This window comes from Danio aesculapii, chromosome 5 (assembly GCF_903798145.1).
Source record: "Danio aesculapii chromosome 5, fDanAes4.1, whole genome shotgun sequence".
Classification (NCBI taxonomy): domain Eukaryota; kingdom Metazoa; phylum Chordata; class Actinopteri; order Cypriniformes; family Danionidae; genus Danio; species Danio aesculapii.
Window position 1 is genome coordinate 68,284,504 of NC_079439.1, and position 20,117 is coordinate 68,304,620.

At 36.1% G+C, this 20,117-nt stretch overlaps 1 protein-coding gene across 1 annotated transcript; it reads right to left on the minus strand.

Annotated features, from left to right (window-relative positions):
* Positions 1-1,583: 1,583 nt before the first annotated feature.
* On the minus strand, positions 1,584-16,193 carry rom1a (retinal outer segment membrane protein 1a). Its single transcript, XM_056457099.1, has 4 exons — positions 16,044-16,193; positions 10,955-11,385; positions 4,866-5,112; positions 1,584-1,796 (listed from the first exon to the last, which is right to left on the minus strand). Exons 1-4 carry the CDS (start codon positions 16,191-16,193, stop codon positions 1,584-1,586), a joined length of 1,041 nt encoding a protein of 346 aa, XP_056313074.1.
* Positions 16,194-20,117: the final 3,924 nt, after the last annotated feature.

Consider the following 20,117-nt stretch of genomic DNA (forward strand, 5'->3'; position numbering starts at 1 on the left):
AATAAGTTAAAAAAAATAATAAATAAAAATACAATTATTGTTTTTTTAAAAAGGGGGAAAGGAAAAAATAAAGAAAAAATAAATAACACATATGTATTCATATATTATTGCTCAGCTTAATAATCAAGAGAGTTAGCCATCAGATAATCTAAAAAGGGGCGACACACCTTGTCAAAGGTCTTTAAAAAGCCAGTAAGTGATAGTCTAACCGTATTCAATCAAATGCAAGTAAGCACTTCTTTTATCCATGCATCAAAAGAGGGTGAAGAGACGTGTTTCCATTTTAAAAGGAAGAGATGTCTTGCTGGTAAAGTAGTAAAAGCTAAAGTTAATATATATCTTTTACCTCAATTACAGCGGTTCAAGCCAAATTTGTAATTAAAATGTCATTAAATATTGATGACGCTGTTAAAAATGATTTGACAAACTAATGACACCTTTAATGAGACATTTCACTGAAAACGTGATCACATGACACAATTATAATGTCCTTATGACAATCATGTTTAAGACAGATTTGTTATGTCTCAAGTTATGTTGTCTTAGTATTGTCAAGTTGTCATGCCTTATTGTTTTTATCATTCATTTATTCATTCATTTTCATTTTCACCAGGGCAGCAGTCTTAGGAGATAACTCCAGACTTCCCTCTCCCCAGACGTTTCCTCCATCTCCTCTGGGGGATCCTGAGGCGTTCCCAGGCCAGCCGAGAGACATAGTCCCTCCAGCGTGTCCTGTGTCTTCCCCGAGGCCTCCTCCCGGTGGGCAACACCTCTCTAGGTAGGCTTCCAGGAGGCATCTGAAACAGATCCCCGAGCCACCTTAGCTGACTTCTCTCGATGTGGAGGAGCAGCAGCTCTACTCCGAGCTCCTCCCGGGTGACAGAGCTCCCCAACCTTTCTGTAGGTGTGAGCCCTGCCACCCTGCGAAGGAAACTCATCTGGCCCCTTGTATCTGAGATCTTGTCCTCTCAGTCATGACCCAAAGCTCATGACCATAGGTGAGAGTAGGAACGTAGATTGACCATTAAATCAAGAGCTCTGCCTTTCGGCTCAGCTCCTTCTCTACCACAAACGATTGTTTTTAGTTTAATCAAATGAGCTTTTCTCAACTTAAAACTGACTAAACATATTAACTTGAATCAGTTATAACTAAAATGTTTAACTGAAACCCGATTAACTCATTAAAATATGTTGAAGTAACTTAAAAACATTTGTTGGCATGACTTTCTGTCATGTAATTTTTTACAGTATGGCAAAAACGTGATGTATATGTCGAGTTGTCATAGCAAACAATGTCATCTTTGCATTTAAAATGACAAAATTGAGCTTAATAACACTTAATAACAGTTGTCATAAGCATGCATCTCATTAACTTGTGTCATATCATGATCATAAAGGTTTCATTACAGTCTTATGAACGCCCCATTCAAGCAAAGTGTTACCATTTGTTACCCTAATTATGACAATTCAATCATCGAATATAGATATAAAAATACCAATAGATAAATGATTGGATTGATGATGATTTGTCAGCACTCTCAGCCTCCAGCTGGAAAGGTTTCAGATGTGGGATGAAGATGGTTTTAGCTGGTTGCGGCTCCTGCTTCTGCTTTAGCCTCAGAAGATCCGACTTGATTCAGCAAAAGGAGCTTCATCACAGGATCCACGTACTCCATGATGGTCTCCTTCAAGGCTTTCTCCAGCAAGTAGCCTTCGGTGTCGATCTCCACGTTCTCTTGTCCGGCTACAGCCTCCATGGATGTTTGCAGGAGGCGCACGCTGGACAACACCGAGCACTGGATGAAGATTTAAGGGATGTTGCGTGAGAGAATGGGTAGATATTGCTGGTTAGTACAAGTAAATATACTTTATACCTAATATATAATATACTATCTGAAACTAAATAGGGAAAATGTGTGTACATATACACATAATACTGTGAGAATGAAATCACCCAAGGCCTCATCCATAAAATAACCAATCTTACACTGTAATAAATACTGTTTCAACCCTAAATGCCCGACAAATATTGTTTTCTAACTGTTTGAAAAGGGCAGCACAGTGGCGCAGTGGGTGGCATGATCGCCTCACAGCAAGAAGGTTCGAGCCCTGGCTGGGTCAGTTGGCATTTCTGTATGGAGTTTGCATGTTCTTCCTGTGTTGGTGTGGGTTTCCTCTGGGGGCTCCACTTTCCCCCACAAGTCCAAAAACATGTGGTATAGGTGAATTGAATAAACTAAATTGGCCGTAGTGTACGAGTGTGAATAAATGTGTGTGTGGATGTTTCCCAGTGATGGGTTTACACAGATTCGAATGAATGAATTTTATATGTTCAATTAGTATTGTGTAAAACCCTCAATGTTTCTTTACTTCTTTCCTTTTATTTGTATGGTTATTTACTGTTATAAAACACAGTTACTGGGTTCCACACATTTGTTTTGTGTTTGGACAATATATTAAGAAATTCATTCATTCATTCATTTTCTTTTCGGTTAAGTCCCTTTATTAATCCGGGGTCGCCACAGCGGAATGAACCGCCAACTTATCTAGAACATGTTTTACGCAGCGGATGCCCTTCCAGCCACAACCCATCGCTGGGAAACATCCATACACACTCACTCACACTCATACCCTAAGGACAATTTAGCCTACCCAATTCACCTATAGCGCATGTCTTTGGACTGCGGGGGAAACCGGAGCACCCGGAGGAAACCCATGCGAACGCGGGGAGAACATGCAAACTCCGCGCAGAAACGCCAACCGACCCAGCAGAGGCTCGAACCAGTGACCTTCTTGCTGTGAGGCGACAGCACTACCTACTGCACCATTGCGTCACCCACATTAAGGAATTAAGTAAACTTATTAATTTTTACAAAATTAAGTGGATTGAACATAGACAATTAAGCTGTCCCAAAAAAACTCAAGAATTGTGTAAAAAAACTCATGTCCTCACGTATTTTGAACAAGCAGCAAACATCTTTTTGAGTGAATACTATTACTCTGTTATTTTTCATATTTATACAGTATGTACACTTGAAGTCAGAATTATTAGTCCCCCTGAATTATTAGCCCCCCTTGTTTATTTTCCCCAATTTCTGTTTAACGGAGAGCAGATTTTATCAACACATTTCTAAACATAATAGTTTTAATAACTCATTTCTAATAACTGATTTATTTTATCTTTGTCATGATGACAGTAAATAACATTTGACTAGATATTTTTCAAGACACTTCTATACAGCGTAAAGTGACATTTAAAGACTTAACCGGGTTCATTAGGTTTACTAGGCGGTGTACAATTCCCAAAACCATCGTTAGCCAACTAAGGACGCAAGTTGCGTTGTTACAAACATAGTTTGTTGATTTGCTGTTTTCCAAATCCGTTGTTCCAACGAACATTCGCAAACTGTGTCGCAAACTTGTGCACTTGCAACTTCACCTCTGGAGCTGTAGTTAGAAACATAGTTCCTGGCTGTGTTCTATTCATTTAGAATCTTCTAACATTTAAACTTAGAATGATTAAAAATAAAAAGCATTAAAGTCATCTCTTTTAGGTTTAATTTGCTTTCAAAGTATTTTTCAGTTCCGTTTTAGCTCTCTTCATGTTTACAATTGCGCTCCCTTCCAAGTGCACTTTGAAAACATTGATGTCATTTGGAACACAGCCTCATGACGAAAGTTATAGGTGAGCTACTATTTAAAAGCAGAATTTATGTTACGTCTCCAAAGCTTGTGAAAACAAAAAACACAGCATACGTTAATGCTTTTCATTTATAGTGGGTGATTTATTAAGTATCTGTACTGTAGATGACATGGGGCTGTTGGTTAAAACATTTCTGCAGTGGTTTACATGTGTCAAAATGTAAAAGTAAACATTTCAAGAAAAAATATATAAATAAATAAACAATATCCTACTTAATAATAATAATCATCATCATCATCATCATCATCATGATTAATATTATTAATATTATCATTAAAGTAGGATTTTTTTATTTACTAATAAATATAAAATTAATTTTTTTAATAAATAGCCTCATTATATATTTATTTATATGATTTATATATGATATTAGAATAAGTGTTGGCCTTTGTGAGTGATTTTATGTTTTATAATAGAATATTTAATGTTCTCAATAATATTTGTAAAGGAAACACAGGCCCTATATGTGCCATTTACATATATTTCAATTAATATGGAAAGCGAGTGCATGTTTTTAGCAAAACTAATATTAGATTATTTTTAAATGTGTGTGCGTGTAAAACAATATAATTTGCACAAAGAAATTATGGGGTTCTTCTCTAAAGAAGTTGTTACTCCAGCTACTCCAGTTTAGAGCATCATTATGGGCGTTTTACGTTATAACTAAGGTGGTTCAAACGATGGATCTGCGACAGAGAAACTATGGGTTTTGGGAAACACTCGTCACTACATCTTTCTTTTCCCAAACGATGCATCGTACTATGATGATTCAGCTGTAAGTTACATCTTGTTTGGGAAACGCACCCTAGGTTAGGGTAATTAGGCAAGTTATTGTATAATGATGGTTTGTTCTGTAGATTATAGAAAAAATATACAGCTTAAAGGGGTTAATAATTTTGACCGTAAAAAGGTGTTTAAACAATTAAACTACTTTTATTCTAGCCGAAATAAAACAAATAAGACTTTCTCCAGAAGAAAAAATATTATCAGACATACTGTGAAAATTTCCTTGCTCTGTTAAACATAATTTGGGAAATATTTAAAAAAGAAACTAAAATTAAAAAGGGGGGCTAATAATTCTAACTGCCCGTATATATTGTATATACTGTTTATACTGTTTTTGGGCATTATCATTTTTTTCAAAGTGTTTATAATGTCATACCTGAATGAGAAAGACGGACAGAACGACAGCGCCGATGGTGTTCATCAGCCCCATGAAGTAGTTGACCAGAGCTTCCCTGCAGCCGTGGATGAAGAGGTTGAGCTCCTCCGTCTCGTGCTCGTAGTTGTAGTGGGCAGAGTCGTTGGTGATTTTGTACTGGATGCAGGGTCTGGGAGAGCTGGGGTTACAGCAGCTGAAGGGCACACCGTCCACCAAATAGCGGCCGTCCACATTGCTCCTAATACGGCTGGAGGATTGAGCATGGAGACAAAAGGAGTGTTAAAGGGAACTGTTAAAGGAATAGTTCACCCTTAAACATATATATCACAACCTGTTTTTGTCTTTGTCATGAAAACTTGACATTACCAAAACAACAAAACTAGTCATAAATCTGTCATAAACATGATTGTAATGAAGCATTACACTCACCGGCCACTTTATTAGGTACACCTGTCCAACTGCTCTTTAACGCAAATTTCTAATCAACCAATCACATGACAGCAACTCAATGCATTTAGGCATGCAGACATGGTTAAGACGATCTGCTGCAGTTCAAACCGAGCATCAGAATGGGGAAGCAAAGGGGATTTAAGTGACTTTGAACGTGGCATGGTTGTTGGTGCCAGCCGGGCTGGTCTGAGTATTTCAGAAACTGCTGATCTACTGGGATTTTCATGCACAACCTTCTCTAGGGTTTACAGAGAATGGTCAGAAAAAGAAGAAATATCCAGTGAGCGACAGTTCTGTGGGCACAAATGCCCTTGTTGATGCCAGAGGTCAGAGGAGAATGGCCAGACTGCTGCTCCTGTCAGCTAAGAACAGGAAACTGAGCCTACAATTCACACAGTCTCACCAAAATTTGGACAATAGAAGATTGGAGAAATGTTGCCTGGTCTGATGAGTCTCGATTTCTGCTGCGACATTCGGATGGTAGGGTCAGAATTTGGCGTCAACAACATGAAAGCATGGATCCATCCTGCCTTGTATTAACAATTTAGGCTGGTGGTGATGGTGTAATGGTGTATATTCTTGGCACATTTTAGGCCTATTAGTACCAATTGAGCATCATGTCAATGCCACAGCCTAGCTGAATATTGTTGCTGACTATGTCCATCCCTTTAGGACCACAGTTGGCTACTTTCAGCAGAGGAACGCGCCATGTCATAAAGAGCGAATCATCTCAGACTGGTGTACCTAATAAAGTGGCCAGTGAGTGTATATATGTCATGAATTGTATACCACTGTAATTAATATTTTGTTTCACCTCAACTACAGTAGAACAAGCCGAATTTGTAATTAAAATGTCATTAAATATTAATGATGCTGTTAAAAAAGATTTTACAGCATAACGACACTTTTAATGACACATTTTAATGATAAATAAAGTTTATTCCACTGAAAACTTAATCAGAAAAATATTCATGACACATTTATAATGGCCTTTCATAAACAATAACAGCAAAAATGAAAATTCATTCACTTTCCCTCCACTTGTTTTAAGCCTGTTTGAGTTCTTTCGAAAACAAAAGATAATTTGAAGAATGCTGGAAACCTGTAACCATTGCCAACCATAGTGTTTGTTTTTCCTACTATGGTTACAGGTTTTCAGCATTCTTCAAAATATCTGCTTTAGTGTTCAACAGGATAAAGAAACCCATAAAGGTTTGGAACCATATGAGGGTGAGTAAACTGAGTACATTTTCATTTTTGTGTGAACTATCCCTTTAAGATATTACTCTAAACTGTTGCTTATAAGCTGGCGCAGTAGGTAGTGCTGTTGCCTCACAGCAAGAAGGTCGCTGGTTCAAGCCTCGGCTGGGTCAGTTGGCGTTTCTGTGTGGAGTTTGCATGTTCTCCCTGCGTTCGCGTGGGTTTCCTCCGGGTGCTCCGGTTTCCCCCACAGTCCAAAGACATGTAGTACAGGTGAATTGGGTAGGCTAAATTGCCCGTAGTGTATGTGAATGAGTGTGTATGGGTGTTTCCTAGTACTGGGTTGCAGCTGGAAGGGCATCCACTGTGTAAAACATATGCTGGATAAGTTGGCGGTTCATTCCGCTGTGGCGACCCCAGATTAATAAAGGGACTAAGTTAAAAAATAAAATGAATGAATGAATGAATGTTGCTTATAAGTTTATCTTTATTTCAGCTTTATTAATGTTGTTATATTTAAGCAGATTCAGCATGCAGGTCATTAGAGTTAGCATGCAAGTCTTCAGTGAATCACATCCTTTAACAAAGACATTCATATATGCAACTGAACTGAATCATCATTGAGCCAGCCGATTCAAATGTTATCACTCGATTGAATGGGCGTTATCAGTGGTTATCAGCTACTAGATATGGGCCAGTAGGGGCCTTCTTCGCCTACTAGTAGGTTCAGAAGGCTGTTATCATCCATCCACATGGTTAATCAGCTTTAGATCACATACAGCTGCGGTCGGAAGTTAATAAAAATTATTTATATTATTTATTAAATTTCCCAATTATTGTATTCTATTAATGTTTAACCCTAAACCCAACCATCACAGTACTGTAAACAGATCTGGATCTGGAGTCTTCTCTATTAGTATAGCTGATTAACCATGTGGATGGATGATAACAGCCTTTTTAGCCTACTAGTAGGTGCAGAAGGCCCCCACTGGCCCACATCTATCAGCTGATAACCACTGATAATTCCCATTTAATTGAGTAATAACATTCAAAGCGGGTGATTGAGCTAACTAGAGCAACAAGCAGCATTCTCCGAAACTGAATGTGCCTAAGAAACTAAAGTTGTTTGATGCTGATGAAATCATTTCAGATTTTTCAATTTTCTTTATAAACCTACTTTATACCATTTGCACTGTATTGAGCAAAAGTGACTACTTGACAAATGGTTAGTTTATCCAAAATGGACAATTCTGTTATTAATCACTCCACCTTGTCATTTCAATCCCCTGAGATATTTGTCTTTCTTTAAAATACAAATGAAGATATTTTAGATGAAATCCAGGAGCTCTCTCATCCTCCATAGACAGCAAGGGTCCTGAGACATTTAAGGTCCAAAAAAGGAACCAAAAAAATTGTCAAAACATTTCATGGGACTTCAATGGCTCAACTGTGATCATACCAAAGCTCCAAGAAAACTCATCATAGTTGCATCAACATTGTTTTCATTCACTTTCCTTTATTCAGTAGTACTTGTGCTTCACACTGAGTGCTGCAGTGAACGTGATGCTGAGTATATGACGTAAGGTACTCAGTAGAATGAATGCATGTTAATAGTAATGTAATGCATCTTGTCTGATCACTTGTAAAAGGATCACTAAAAACACATCCAGGTTAATCCCATAAACAGGGATTATAAAGACCTGGGCTTCATCCGAAATCTTCTCCTTTACCCGCATGCACTTTTCCCTACATTAGTCCACTAATATATCCCATGTAAAGGAGGGAGTGAAGGGATGAAGGGATGCCATTTTGTTTGTGTTTTGCTGGTTAATAAATTCCTCAGATGAATTAGATTTTAAACTTCATGGTCAGACAAAGTGATAGTGATAATTTAACACAAGCGGATTGTCAAAAGAACTATTTAATATTAATGAAGCAAAGTATTTTAATTACTGTCATCTATACAAATGTCAATTTAACAATTAAATAATTATAAATATATACAAACCTACATAGGACTCCACTGTGGATGCTCATCTTGCAATAAAAGCGAATTAATTTGGTGCATTAGGGTATTCTAGCAGTTGAGTCAAAGCCTATTGAAGGCAAGCCTGAAATGATTAGCCTTAAAAGTATACCGGCTAATGCTAACACTGCCTTTATAGCAGGAAAAGCCACTATGTGTAAAAGCCACAGATGTGCTTCACGTGGCCAAGTTAGCGTTACAGGTTTTCCAGTGGTAAGGAAATGCATCTTTAGGGGCTGTTCACATATCGTGTCTTTTGTGCGTGCAAGTTCATTATTTCCTTGTTATTTCTTGTATTTACCTAGTTGAAAACTTTTCTCAACTTCTCAACTTTTCAGAATGTGAGTCACATGACCAGAACTGGCCGATCAGCTTCATACTTTTCTATGGAATATACACATTTCAGTAGACTAATTACCTCAAACAAATACAGAACACCCAAACACTGCAGTGCTTTTAATTTTCTCCATAAAGAAAACTTGTATCAGAGCTGCAGCAATGTTTGTCATCCTCTGAGAAAACGGTTAATGGTCCCCTGGCAATGACAAACATCAACGAAGCCCGAGTGCAAAGTGCATTGAAAATTCTGAAGGAAGCGACGCCTCTCGCTTTCCATGCGCTTGTAGACATGATATGGGAACAGCGCCTTACACAGCAAAGGTGGCACAGAAACCAAACTTGAAGTGGAAAAATAGACACGCTTTAGGGCCGCTTTAAATCAGCTGTGTAAAGATGACTTGATCTCTGGTTCATGTTTCAGACACCACTACAAATGGCTGTTTCCTCAAATAGTGCACTATATATGGGTATGGGGGAGATTTTGGATGCAGCCTGGATCTCCAGGAGCAGGTTTGATAACCTCTGAGTAAATGATACTGTCATCATTTACTTCTCTTCTAAACCTGTATGATTTTCTTCTTCTGTTGAACAGAAAACTGAATATACTGAAAAATGTTGAGGGAAAAACAGCAATTGACATAAATAGTAGAAACTAAAAATACCATGAAAGGCAATGCCTGCTTTTTTACAACATTTTTCAGTACAACTTCTATTGTATTTAACAGAAGAAGAACCTCATACACTGTAAATTACATAGTATAACTGTAATATGAACAGAATTTTACTGCAGGACAGTTATGCAGTATGTTAATGTATTTTAAAGTTGCTTTGTGGAAATAACTGTATATAATTACAGTAAAGATATACAATACTGTAAATCCATACACAACAAGGTAAATAGTGTTGTAAATGTAAATACAGTACTTTTGCTGTAAATGATTTACAGTAAGTTACTGGCAAACTGAACTGTATTATTAACTAAATTTTATTGTAGGACAGTTATCCAGTATCTTACTGTATTTTAAAGTTGCATTGTGAAACTTACTATATTTTGCAGTAAAGATATACAATACTGTAAATAGATATACAGCAAGATAAATGGTGCTGTAAATGTGAATACAGTATTTTTGCTGTAATTGATTTACAGTAACTTACTGGCAAAATGAATTGTAATATGAACTCAATTTTACTGTAGGATAGTTAGCCATATCTTACTGTATTTTAAATTTGCATTGTGAAAATGTCTATATTTTACAGTAAAGATATACAATACTTTAAATACATACACAACAAGGTAAATAAGGTTGTAAGTGTAAATACAATACTTTTGCTGTAATTTATCTTATGTGAACTGAATTTTACTGTAGGACAGTTCTGCAGTATGTTACTGTATTTTAAAGTTGCTTTGTGGAAATGACTGTAAATTTTACAGTAAAGATATACAATACTGTGAATAAATACACGACAAGATAAATATTGTTGTAAATGTAAATACAGTACTTTTGCTGTAAATGATTTACAGTAAGTTACTGGCGAACTGAACTGTATTATTAACTAAATTCTATTGTAGGACAGTTATGCAGTATCTTACTGTATTTTAAAGTTGCATTGTGAAAATGACTATATTTTACAGTAAAGATATACAATACTGTAAATACATACACAACAAGGTAAATAGTGTTGTAAATGTAAATACAGTACTTTTGCTGTAATTTATCTTATGTGAACTAAATTTCACTGTTGGACAGTTATGCAGTATGTTACTGTATTTTAAAGTTCCATTGTGGAAATTACTGTATATTTTACAGTAAATATATACAATACTATACAGTAGTATATGTGTACATTCACATTTTCATTTATATGTGTATGTACATATACACCAAGATAAATGGTGTTGTAAATGTAAATACAGTATTTTTGCTGTAATTGATTTACAGTAAGTTACTGGCGAACTGTTGCCAGTACTGTAAGTTACTGTAAAGTCTGCAAAAATTGTTAACAGTGTACAGGATGGCAGAATTTTCATTTTCAGGGTGAGCTATCCTTTTGAATAACGTTCGCTTTTACTCACTCCTTAACTTCCTTAGAGCTGAAATCCAGGTAGCGGTTGCTGATCCACTGCACCTCGAACCAATCCCTGTAGTCAGTGTTTCCGCAGCACTGGAACTCCATCTGAAGCCGGTCGATGGTCTGCTTCTGGAAGCAGCGGCCTGGGATATCGGTGTCCTTGTAGAAGCGGATGCCGTTTTTCAGGCCGATTTTCAGCGAGGTCTCCAGGCTGCCCTTCATGATGTAACTCAGGATGACTGAAATTAGCATGAGGGAGGTGAAGAAAATGGAGCAGCCAAAAAAGGGCTTCATGTAGGTCTTCCACCGTGGGAAACGCCCGGCATCCAGGGCATCCTGGCAGATTCGACTGGCAAAATAATTGCCGCCCATCGAAGCCAGACCCACAATCATCAAGGTGTTGGGCACACAATGGATGTCTGTGTTGTCCATTACCTGAAGGAAAGGAGGATGTTAATGTCAGACATCGAGTTGCTGACGTTTTGAGAGTTGATCTTTCAACATAACATACTGTAGTAAAAATTAATTTAGACAATTATTTTCAGCTTTTAAGGATACTAGAAAACTTTCAGTTAATGCAATAATATAGGAGTAAAATATGTGTCTGTTATATTAACAGAGAGACTTTGTGAACTTGTTGAGTTGAGGCTGTATTACTTTCAACCCCAAATCAGTATGACAGTATGGAAAACGGCAATAAAAAAAGAAAGTAGTGATTTCCAAATTTACTTTCACTTGTATTTCATTGCAGACAATATGAACACAAAATATTTCATGTTTTGTCTGGTCAACTTCGTTTCATTTGTAAATATACATCCTTTCCTGTCATCAATGTATATATAAATACACATTACAGTACATTCTGACCTGCAACACATTCCAAAAACAGTTGGGACAGGAGCAGTTTAGAGCTAGCGAACAGGTAAATTGGTTAAATAATGATGTTATTTGACACAGGTGATGTCAACAGGTCAGATTTTAACTATGATTTGGTACAAAAGCAGCATCGAAGAAAGGTCTATTCCTTTAGGAGCAAAGATGGGCCGAGGATCGCCAGTTTGACAACAAATACGTGAGAAAGTTATTGAAATGATTAAAAACAATGTTCCTCAAAAAAAGAGAAAGACATTTGGATATTTCACCTACAATAGTGCATAACATTTTTAAAGATTCAAGGAGTCTGGAGGAATTTCAGTGTGTAAAGACAAGGGCCAAGCTTAAGCTGAACAACCGTGATCTCCGATCCCTCACTGCATCAAAAATCCTCATTCATCTATAAGCTAGATCACCACATGGGCTCAGGACTACTTTTGGAACCTTTGTCAGGTACCACAATACGTAGTTTCATCCCTAAATGCCAGTGAAAAACTGTACAGCGCCAAAAGGAAGCCATATGTTAACAGTGTCCAGAAGCGCCGTCGACTTCTCTAGGCTCGGAGGCATCTGGGATGGACCTTCACACAGTGGAAACATCTACTGTGGTTAGATGAATCAGTATTTCAGGTATTTTGGGGGGAAAATAGACAGTGTGTGCTCCGGACCAAAGAAGAAAAGAATCATCCAGACAGTAGCAACAAGTCCAAAATCAAGGGTCTGTCTGTCATGGTATGGGGTTGTGTCAGTGCCTTTGGTAAAGGTAACTTGCACTTCTGTGATGGCACCATTAATGCTGAAAAGAACATAGAGATTTTGGAGCACAAAATGCTGCCTTCATTTCCTGAATGCCCATGAATATTTCAACAAGACAATGCAAAACCACACTAAGCAGACATTACCAAGTCCTGGCTGCAGAAGGAGAAGATTCAGGTGTTTGACTGGCCTGTCTGCAGTCCCGACCTGTGTCCAATAGAGATTTTGTGGCACATTTTGAAGCAAAAAATGCGACAACGAAGACCCTATACTGTTTCTGACCCTAAGTCTTGTTTGCAGTAAGAATGGAACAAAATTACACTTCATCACTTGGTGTCTGCAGTCCCTAAATGTCTTTTAAGTGTTGTGAAAAGGAATGGCGACATTACAAAGTGGTAAATGAATTACTGTGACAACTTTTTGAAATGTGTTGCAAGAACTAAACTTGGAAAACGTGTTTATTTTGAAAAAAAAAAAAACTATAAAAATCATGAGGAACACATTAAATAATGTTTGTTGTATTGTCATTTGCAATGAAATACAAGTCAAAGTAAATTTAGAAACCACTACTTTTTTATTTGCGTTTATATAAGGAAAATCCAAATCTAAACTTGTATGTCATATTTGTATATATTTGCATATATTTTCTTGTATCAGATTTCTATATACCTGCTTTATGCATTTGACATTACATTATTGTTTCACTTAAACTACCTAAACTAAATATTGAATTTATTTTCAACAAAATAATATTATGTTTTTTTTTTTACTGTAATAATCCTGGATCTAAAGCTATTTTTTTTTTAATTAACAGATTAGCCAAGCACTGCATATATATTTGTGTAAATCATGTTCATTTCTAGTATGCTTACACTGTAAAAAAATTTACAGTTCCACACACCATCAATTTACATTGTACCAACACAAAACCATTAAGTTAACACAACAAATTTAAGTGAATTGAACATAAAACTTGTTAAGTAAATTAAGTTTTCCCCAAAAAAAAATCCAGATTTGTGTTTTTCAGCTCATTTCAAATAAGTAGTTTGAACAAGCAGCAAAAAGAAAAAAAATTATTATAATTATTATAAAATATATATATATATATTTTTTTTTATAATAAATTTTATATATATTATATATATTATATATTTATATATTATATATTTATATATATATATATTTTATAATATATATTATTATATATTTTAAATATATATATATATATATATATATATATATATATATATATATATATATATATATATATATATATATATATATATATATATATATATATATATATATGAAGAGTTTAGATGCTAAAACCTCTAAATGCCATCAGATATTTTCTTCTAAAATTTGAATTTTTCTCTGACTCCTGTGTGTAGGCTCAGTAATTTTACTTTTATAGTGACAAATAAGTTATTTACACTGCCTTTAAAGTGAAATAACTGAACATAAACATAGGAGGCTGACAAAAATGGTCATTTTAGGAGAACATTTCAGATGGCATTTAGAGGTTTTTGCAAATGAACTCTCTCTCTCTCTCTCTCTCTCTCTCTATATATATATATATATATATTTGAGTGTAATATTTTCCTTCTCATATTTGAGTAGTCATTAATTCAATTATAATGAAGACCGTACTGATTTTTAAAAAAATCTTCAAACTGATGTAATGTATATGTGAATATAAAATCACTGGTGTGAAAATCTATGCAGCATAATCATACTTGGCCTGCTTAAGACAGATGCCATTGTTTCTATGACCCATAGACTGTGGAGGAGCTCACTTGTAAAGGACAGCTCCTTAAGCCTATTATGACTGGCTTAGATAATATTTATATTCACATGGGTTAATCCCTGCCAGACACTTGTGAAACGTTTGAGCCCTTAAAGGGACTGTTCACCCAAAAATTAAATTCTTACCTCATTATTTACTCTCCCTCATGTGGCTATTAACATGTATGAGTTACTTTCTTCTGTTATACACAAAATAAGATATTTTGAAGAATGCTACTTGCTGGCAATAATCAACTTCCATGGTAGAAAAGAATACTACTCAAAATAAACATACCAGCATTTTCAAAATATTGTGCGTGCGTGCGTGTGTTTGTTTGTTTGTTTAGCTAAAGAAAGAAATTAAACTAAGAAGAGTAGGTGAGTAAATGATGACAGAAATTTCCTTTTTGGGTGAACTACCCCTTTAACATACTTTTATCAAGATATTTGGCAAATTGCAAAAGAGATTCTATAACCCGTGCGCCATAAGGGCCCCCAAAATATGTTTCACACAAAACAATATCTCCCTTAAATAAAGTTAAATAACTTAAAGTGGAATTATTAGCTAAAGATTCAATGTCAATGCCACTTATGAAGTTCAGATATAATAAATTTGATTGCATGAAAAAGTTAGAATATTGCATATGATGCATTAAATTAGCAAAAATAAAATTAAAAAATTTCAATTAATAAATAATAAAATAAAATATATAAAACATATTTTCAATAATAATAAGAATCATAATTGATTATAATAATAATCAATAAATATTAAAATAAATAAATATATATATATATTTAAATCAATAAATAATCAAATAAAATATATTTTCAATCAATAAATAATAATATAAAATAAATTCCAATTAATAGATAATAAAATAAGATATATTTTCAATCAGTAATTAATAATAAATAAAATAGAATATATTAAAATAGATAAATAAAATAGAATATATTTCAATCAATAAATAATAATAAATAATAAAATAAAATATATTTTAATCAATATATAATAAAATTAAATGAATAAAATCTAGTTTCCATCAATAAATAGTAATATAAAATAAAATAAATAAAATATATTTTCAATCAATAAATAAAAATAAATACATTTTCAATAAAATATATAATAATATAAATATACAATAAAATCTGTTTTCAATCAATAAAAAATCAAATAAAATCTATTTTCCATCAGTAAATTATTAATTAAATAAAATAAAATATATTTCAATCAATAAATAAAATAAATAATCAAATAAAATATATTTAATCAATAAATAATCAAATAAAATAAATAAAACATATTTTCAATCAATAAATAATCAAATAAAATTAAATATATTTCAATCAATCAACAATAAAATAAAATAAATAAAATATATTTTCAATCTATAAATAATAAAATAAAATATATTTCAATCAACAAAATAAATAATTAGGGAATAATAATTGTGATTGCATGAAATATTTAGAATATTACACAGAATGCATTTAATTGTTAGCAAAAATAAAATAAAACACATTTTCAATCAATAAATAATCAAATAAAATATAAAATAAATAAAGGAATAATAGATGGGACTGCATGAAATGTTTAGAATATTGTACATGATGCATTAAATTAGCAAAAAACAAAATAAAATAAAACACAAATATGAGTGTTTTATGGATACCTCTCCCCTTCTTCGTAGCTCAGTCTTTAGGAAGCATCCTAAAGTGAAGGTAATCGCTCCACCCACCGTCGCCAACCACGACAGCATCCATAAACCCTGGGCCAACTTCACCCTTTTCTGAAAAGTGAACTTCATCTTACCCACAACCATTGTGAAAGATAATAACGGTGTAAACTTGAGCGAAAAAACAAAGAAAGGGCGTTAGAAAAAAACTATTCAAAATGAGAAGAAGTTCCTGCGACTCGAGCTGAAGCTGCAGAAATATTAAAGGTAGATAAGAACTCGGTGTAATCCTTCAGTTGTTCAATAAATTCAGTTTCATCCAAACAATTCAGCCGCTATTCGATATGCCGTCGTCAATTAATCCGTTAGCAAAGGTCAGACCGGATGTTTTGTGTGGTGATCCCCCCCGAGATGCCCACTCAGTGCCCTTGCACCTCCATGCCCATGCTTGGGTGAGACACACTGGATTTGGACAAAGTTAGAGGTCTTGGGCGTCTTACCTGTAATCCCTAAACTATCCTATTACAACGGCCCTCTCCAATGGGAAACAAGGCCACTGTCTGCTCAGCAAAGCCAGTGGTGCATCTCTCGCGTCACATGAGGATAAAGATGATGAATAATGACAAGGAAGAGATTGCAAGTGCATGAAGAAAGATGGCAGCCATAGTGCTTAAAGGGATAGTTAACTTTAAATGAATACACTGAAATAAGGGATTCATTGGATTTACTACATTTTTTAAGCTAACCCTGCTGAAAAATCCAGCTTAAACCAGCCTAGGCTGCTTGGCTGGTTTTAGCTGGTCGACCAGCCTGGATTTAGAGGGGTTTTGGCCATTGGTTTCCACCGTGCAGCCTGGTCTTAGCTGGTCAGGCTGGGTGATGACCAGCTAAAACCAGCTTGACCATCCTGGCCAGGCTGGGAGCCCAGCCAAAACCAGCTATGTCCAGCTTAAACCAGGCTGGTCAGGCTCTTTTTAGCTGGATTTAGCTGGTCATTTTCCAGCCTGACCAGCTAAGACCAAGCTGGAAATGGCTGGAAACCAGCCTGGAAATGGCCAAAACCCCTCTAAAACCAGCCCGGTCAACCAGCTAAAACCAGCCAACCAACCTAGGCTGGTTTAAGCTGGATTTTTCAGCAGGGAAGTTGTTGCAAACAATTTATAAGGGCTGAATTTAAACAAACAAATTAAATTTAGTAACGTTCATCTCAATTTGTTTAAATTCAGCCTATAAGAATTGTTTGCAACAACTTACAATTTACAATGTAGTAAATCGAATGAATCCCTTATTTTAGTGCATTCTGTCATCATTTACTCATCTAGCTGCTAACCTGTAGCTAGCTCTCTGCAACTCTCACATGGTCGCTCAGCAGGGCTGCGCCTGGTCAGTACCTGGATGGGAGACCACACGGGAAAGCTAGGAAGCCGGAAGTGGTGTTAGTGAGGCCAGCAGGGGGTGCTCAACCTGCGGTCTGTGTGGGACCTAACACCCCAATATAGTGAAGGGGACTCTATACTGCTCAGTGAGCACAGTCTTTCGGATGAGACGTTAAACTGAGGTCCTGACTCTCGTTGTAAATAAGTAGGGGTTTAATTCTGCCCAAATTTCCCCACATCATCCCCATATCATAATTGGCTTCATCACTCTGTCTCCTCTCCACCATTTAGCTGGTGTGTGGTCTGGCGCAAAATGGCCACGTCATCCAGGTGGTTGCTGCACACTGGTGGTTGATGAGGAGACTCCTCCCAATGTGTTTTGAGTTTCCAGAAGAGCGCTATATAAATGTAAGGAATTATTGTTATTATTCTTTACTTGTTTCAAGCCTTCCTTTTGTTTGGACTGATGGGGTAGATTTCTGTCTTCAAATCCGTTCCAGCGAGGATCAACCTTTATCCTTTTTCTAAATCACTTTATCAATATGATTATTTGAATCAGTGTATATATTGAATCAGTGTTTAATCTTTGAACTGGTTTTGACTAATGAATAAAGTTAAACATTACCTATTTGGAATTGTCAATATTTGCTTTAACCAACTGGAAACTTTTACCGGAGTCGACACCACTTCTGGTTTTCTATAAGACTTGCTAATTGCTGCGTTGTTGTAGCGTGAAAGATTGTGTGCATTTTGGTTCAGGTGCATTTACATTGAATGAACTCTTATGTGATCAATTCTGTGTATGTTGGGGTGACGTGTGCCTCAACTCCCCCAAACTGATAAGTGTGAACTAAATGACCCTTTTACGATAGGTGTGACCCTTTCACAATCTCAGTGGGTATAAGCAAAACAACAGCTGAAACATCTGATAAGAGGGTCCTGCTGAGCCCCGTAAACACAGAATGGTTTGTTTGTTGATAGTATAAAGTACTGTCTCACAGACAGTAATTTGGGTTAAGTTACTTGAAGACCAACAGGTTAACATCACTGTTGAGGAACTGCACTATTGATTGTCTTCAATAAAGTCTTCTCCCCATAAGAATATTGGTCAGCTTACTTATTTTATGTATTAGAGTGATCTAATACATTGGCGAGCCACCCAAGAAGGTTAAGCCAAATACAGCAAAATCTAACAAGTGTAAGGCAGAAGATTGGCCAGTGGGCTTTACGAGAGTGTGAATCCCGTCTGCCGTAAACCTGCACATTATCTTCAGTCTTCTCTTGATCTTCCACACCAGGCGTTTTGTTTCAAGTGAAGTTTATTTATAAACTAATTTCGAGAGGATCACGTGCTTATGATTGCTTGCAGCCGGTCCTGCATTATTCAATTTATGATTCACCAATCAGATGATTCCTAAGCCCCTATAAATACCCAACACAATCTCACGGCAATTCGTAACTTTTTGATTTAGTGGCTAATTCGTACGAATTCGTACGATCTAATTCGTACAATTTAGTACGATTTGCTCATCCGCCAATGACGGTTGGGTTTAGGAGTGGGGTTAGGTGCCACGCCTCCTTTTTAAAATCGTACAATTTCGTACGACTGAACTCGTACGAATTCGTACGAATTAGCCACTAAACTGTCAAAACGTAAAATACTTATGTTTTCTCGTGAGATCAGGCTGAAATACCCTAAGTTCCATATGACAGCCATCTTCGTTTTGAAGAATCCCCCCTTCCACCCCTACTCCTCCTCCTTTCCTAGATGGGTGGAACAGGTGCCCAGTGGTTATCTTATCACTGTTGCCTCATAGCAAGAGCATCACTGGTTCTAGTCCTTACCAAGCCAGCCAATGTTTTTGTGCGAAGTTTACACGTTTTCCCCATGCTCACGTGGGTTTCCCCCGGGTCCTCCGGTTTCCTCCAACCATCCAAAAACAAGCAGCTTAAGTTAATTGACCAATCCAAATAGGCACCATAGACATACTCCTAGTAAGTAGTTATCTCTTAAGAGCAATCACTATCTGTTCATTAGCTACTACAGCACTGAGTTCTCGAGATCTACCTAAGCTCAAACTCCCCTCTCGCCTTGCAAACGGGAGGGAGCCCTGGGCTCGAGGATCTAATGAGCTCAGGGCTCTCTCCTGGGACAGCATGCCAAACAAGCTTTATAATCAATCATCAGCTAAGTGTGAACTCTTGTAACTTGTTTTAAAACAGACACAAAAAAGATACTTTGAAAAATGTTGAAATTCTTGACTTTTTTTCCTACAATGAAAGTCGATTGTCGATGTTTTTAGCATTCTTCAAAATAACTTCTTTGGTGTTCAAGAGAATATAGAAACTCATACACTGCGCTTTTTTGTTTCTAGTCCAAATAGGTGGTCTTGTTTTAATTTAAGGGTCCTCACAGTGGTTAGCACTGTCGCCTCACAGCAAGAAGGTCGCATATTCGAGTCCAGGCTGGGCCAGTAGGCATTTCTGTATGGAGTTTGCATGTTCTTCCCATGTTGGTGTGGGTTTCCTCCGGGTGCTCTGGTTTCCCCCACAAGTTCAAACACATGCATTATAAGTGAATTGGGGAAACTAAATTGGCCTTAGTGGATGAGTGTGTGTGTGAATGAGTGTGTTTTGGTGTTACTGGGTTGCAGCTGGAAGGGCATCCACTGCATAAAACATATGCTAGAATAGT

What these genes read in the sequence shown, in the direction of transcription:
- rom1a (XM_056457099.1), bottom strand. Translation starts at nt 16,193, where the DNA reads ATGGTTGTGGGTAAGATGAAGTTCACTTTTCAGAAAAGGGTGAAGTTG. An exon ending in AGCTACGAAGAAGGGGAGAG is followed by an intron (nt 11,386 to 16,043) that starts GTATCCATAAAA and finishes CCTTTCCTTCAG; the next exon opens with GTAATGGACAACACAGACAT. An exon ending in TGTCCGTCTTTCTCATTCAG is followed by an intron (nt 1,797 to 4,865) that starts GTATGACATTAT and finishes ATCTTCATCCAG; the next exon opens with TGCTCGGTGTTGTCCAGCGT.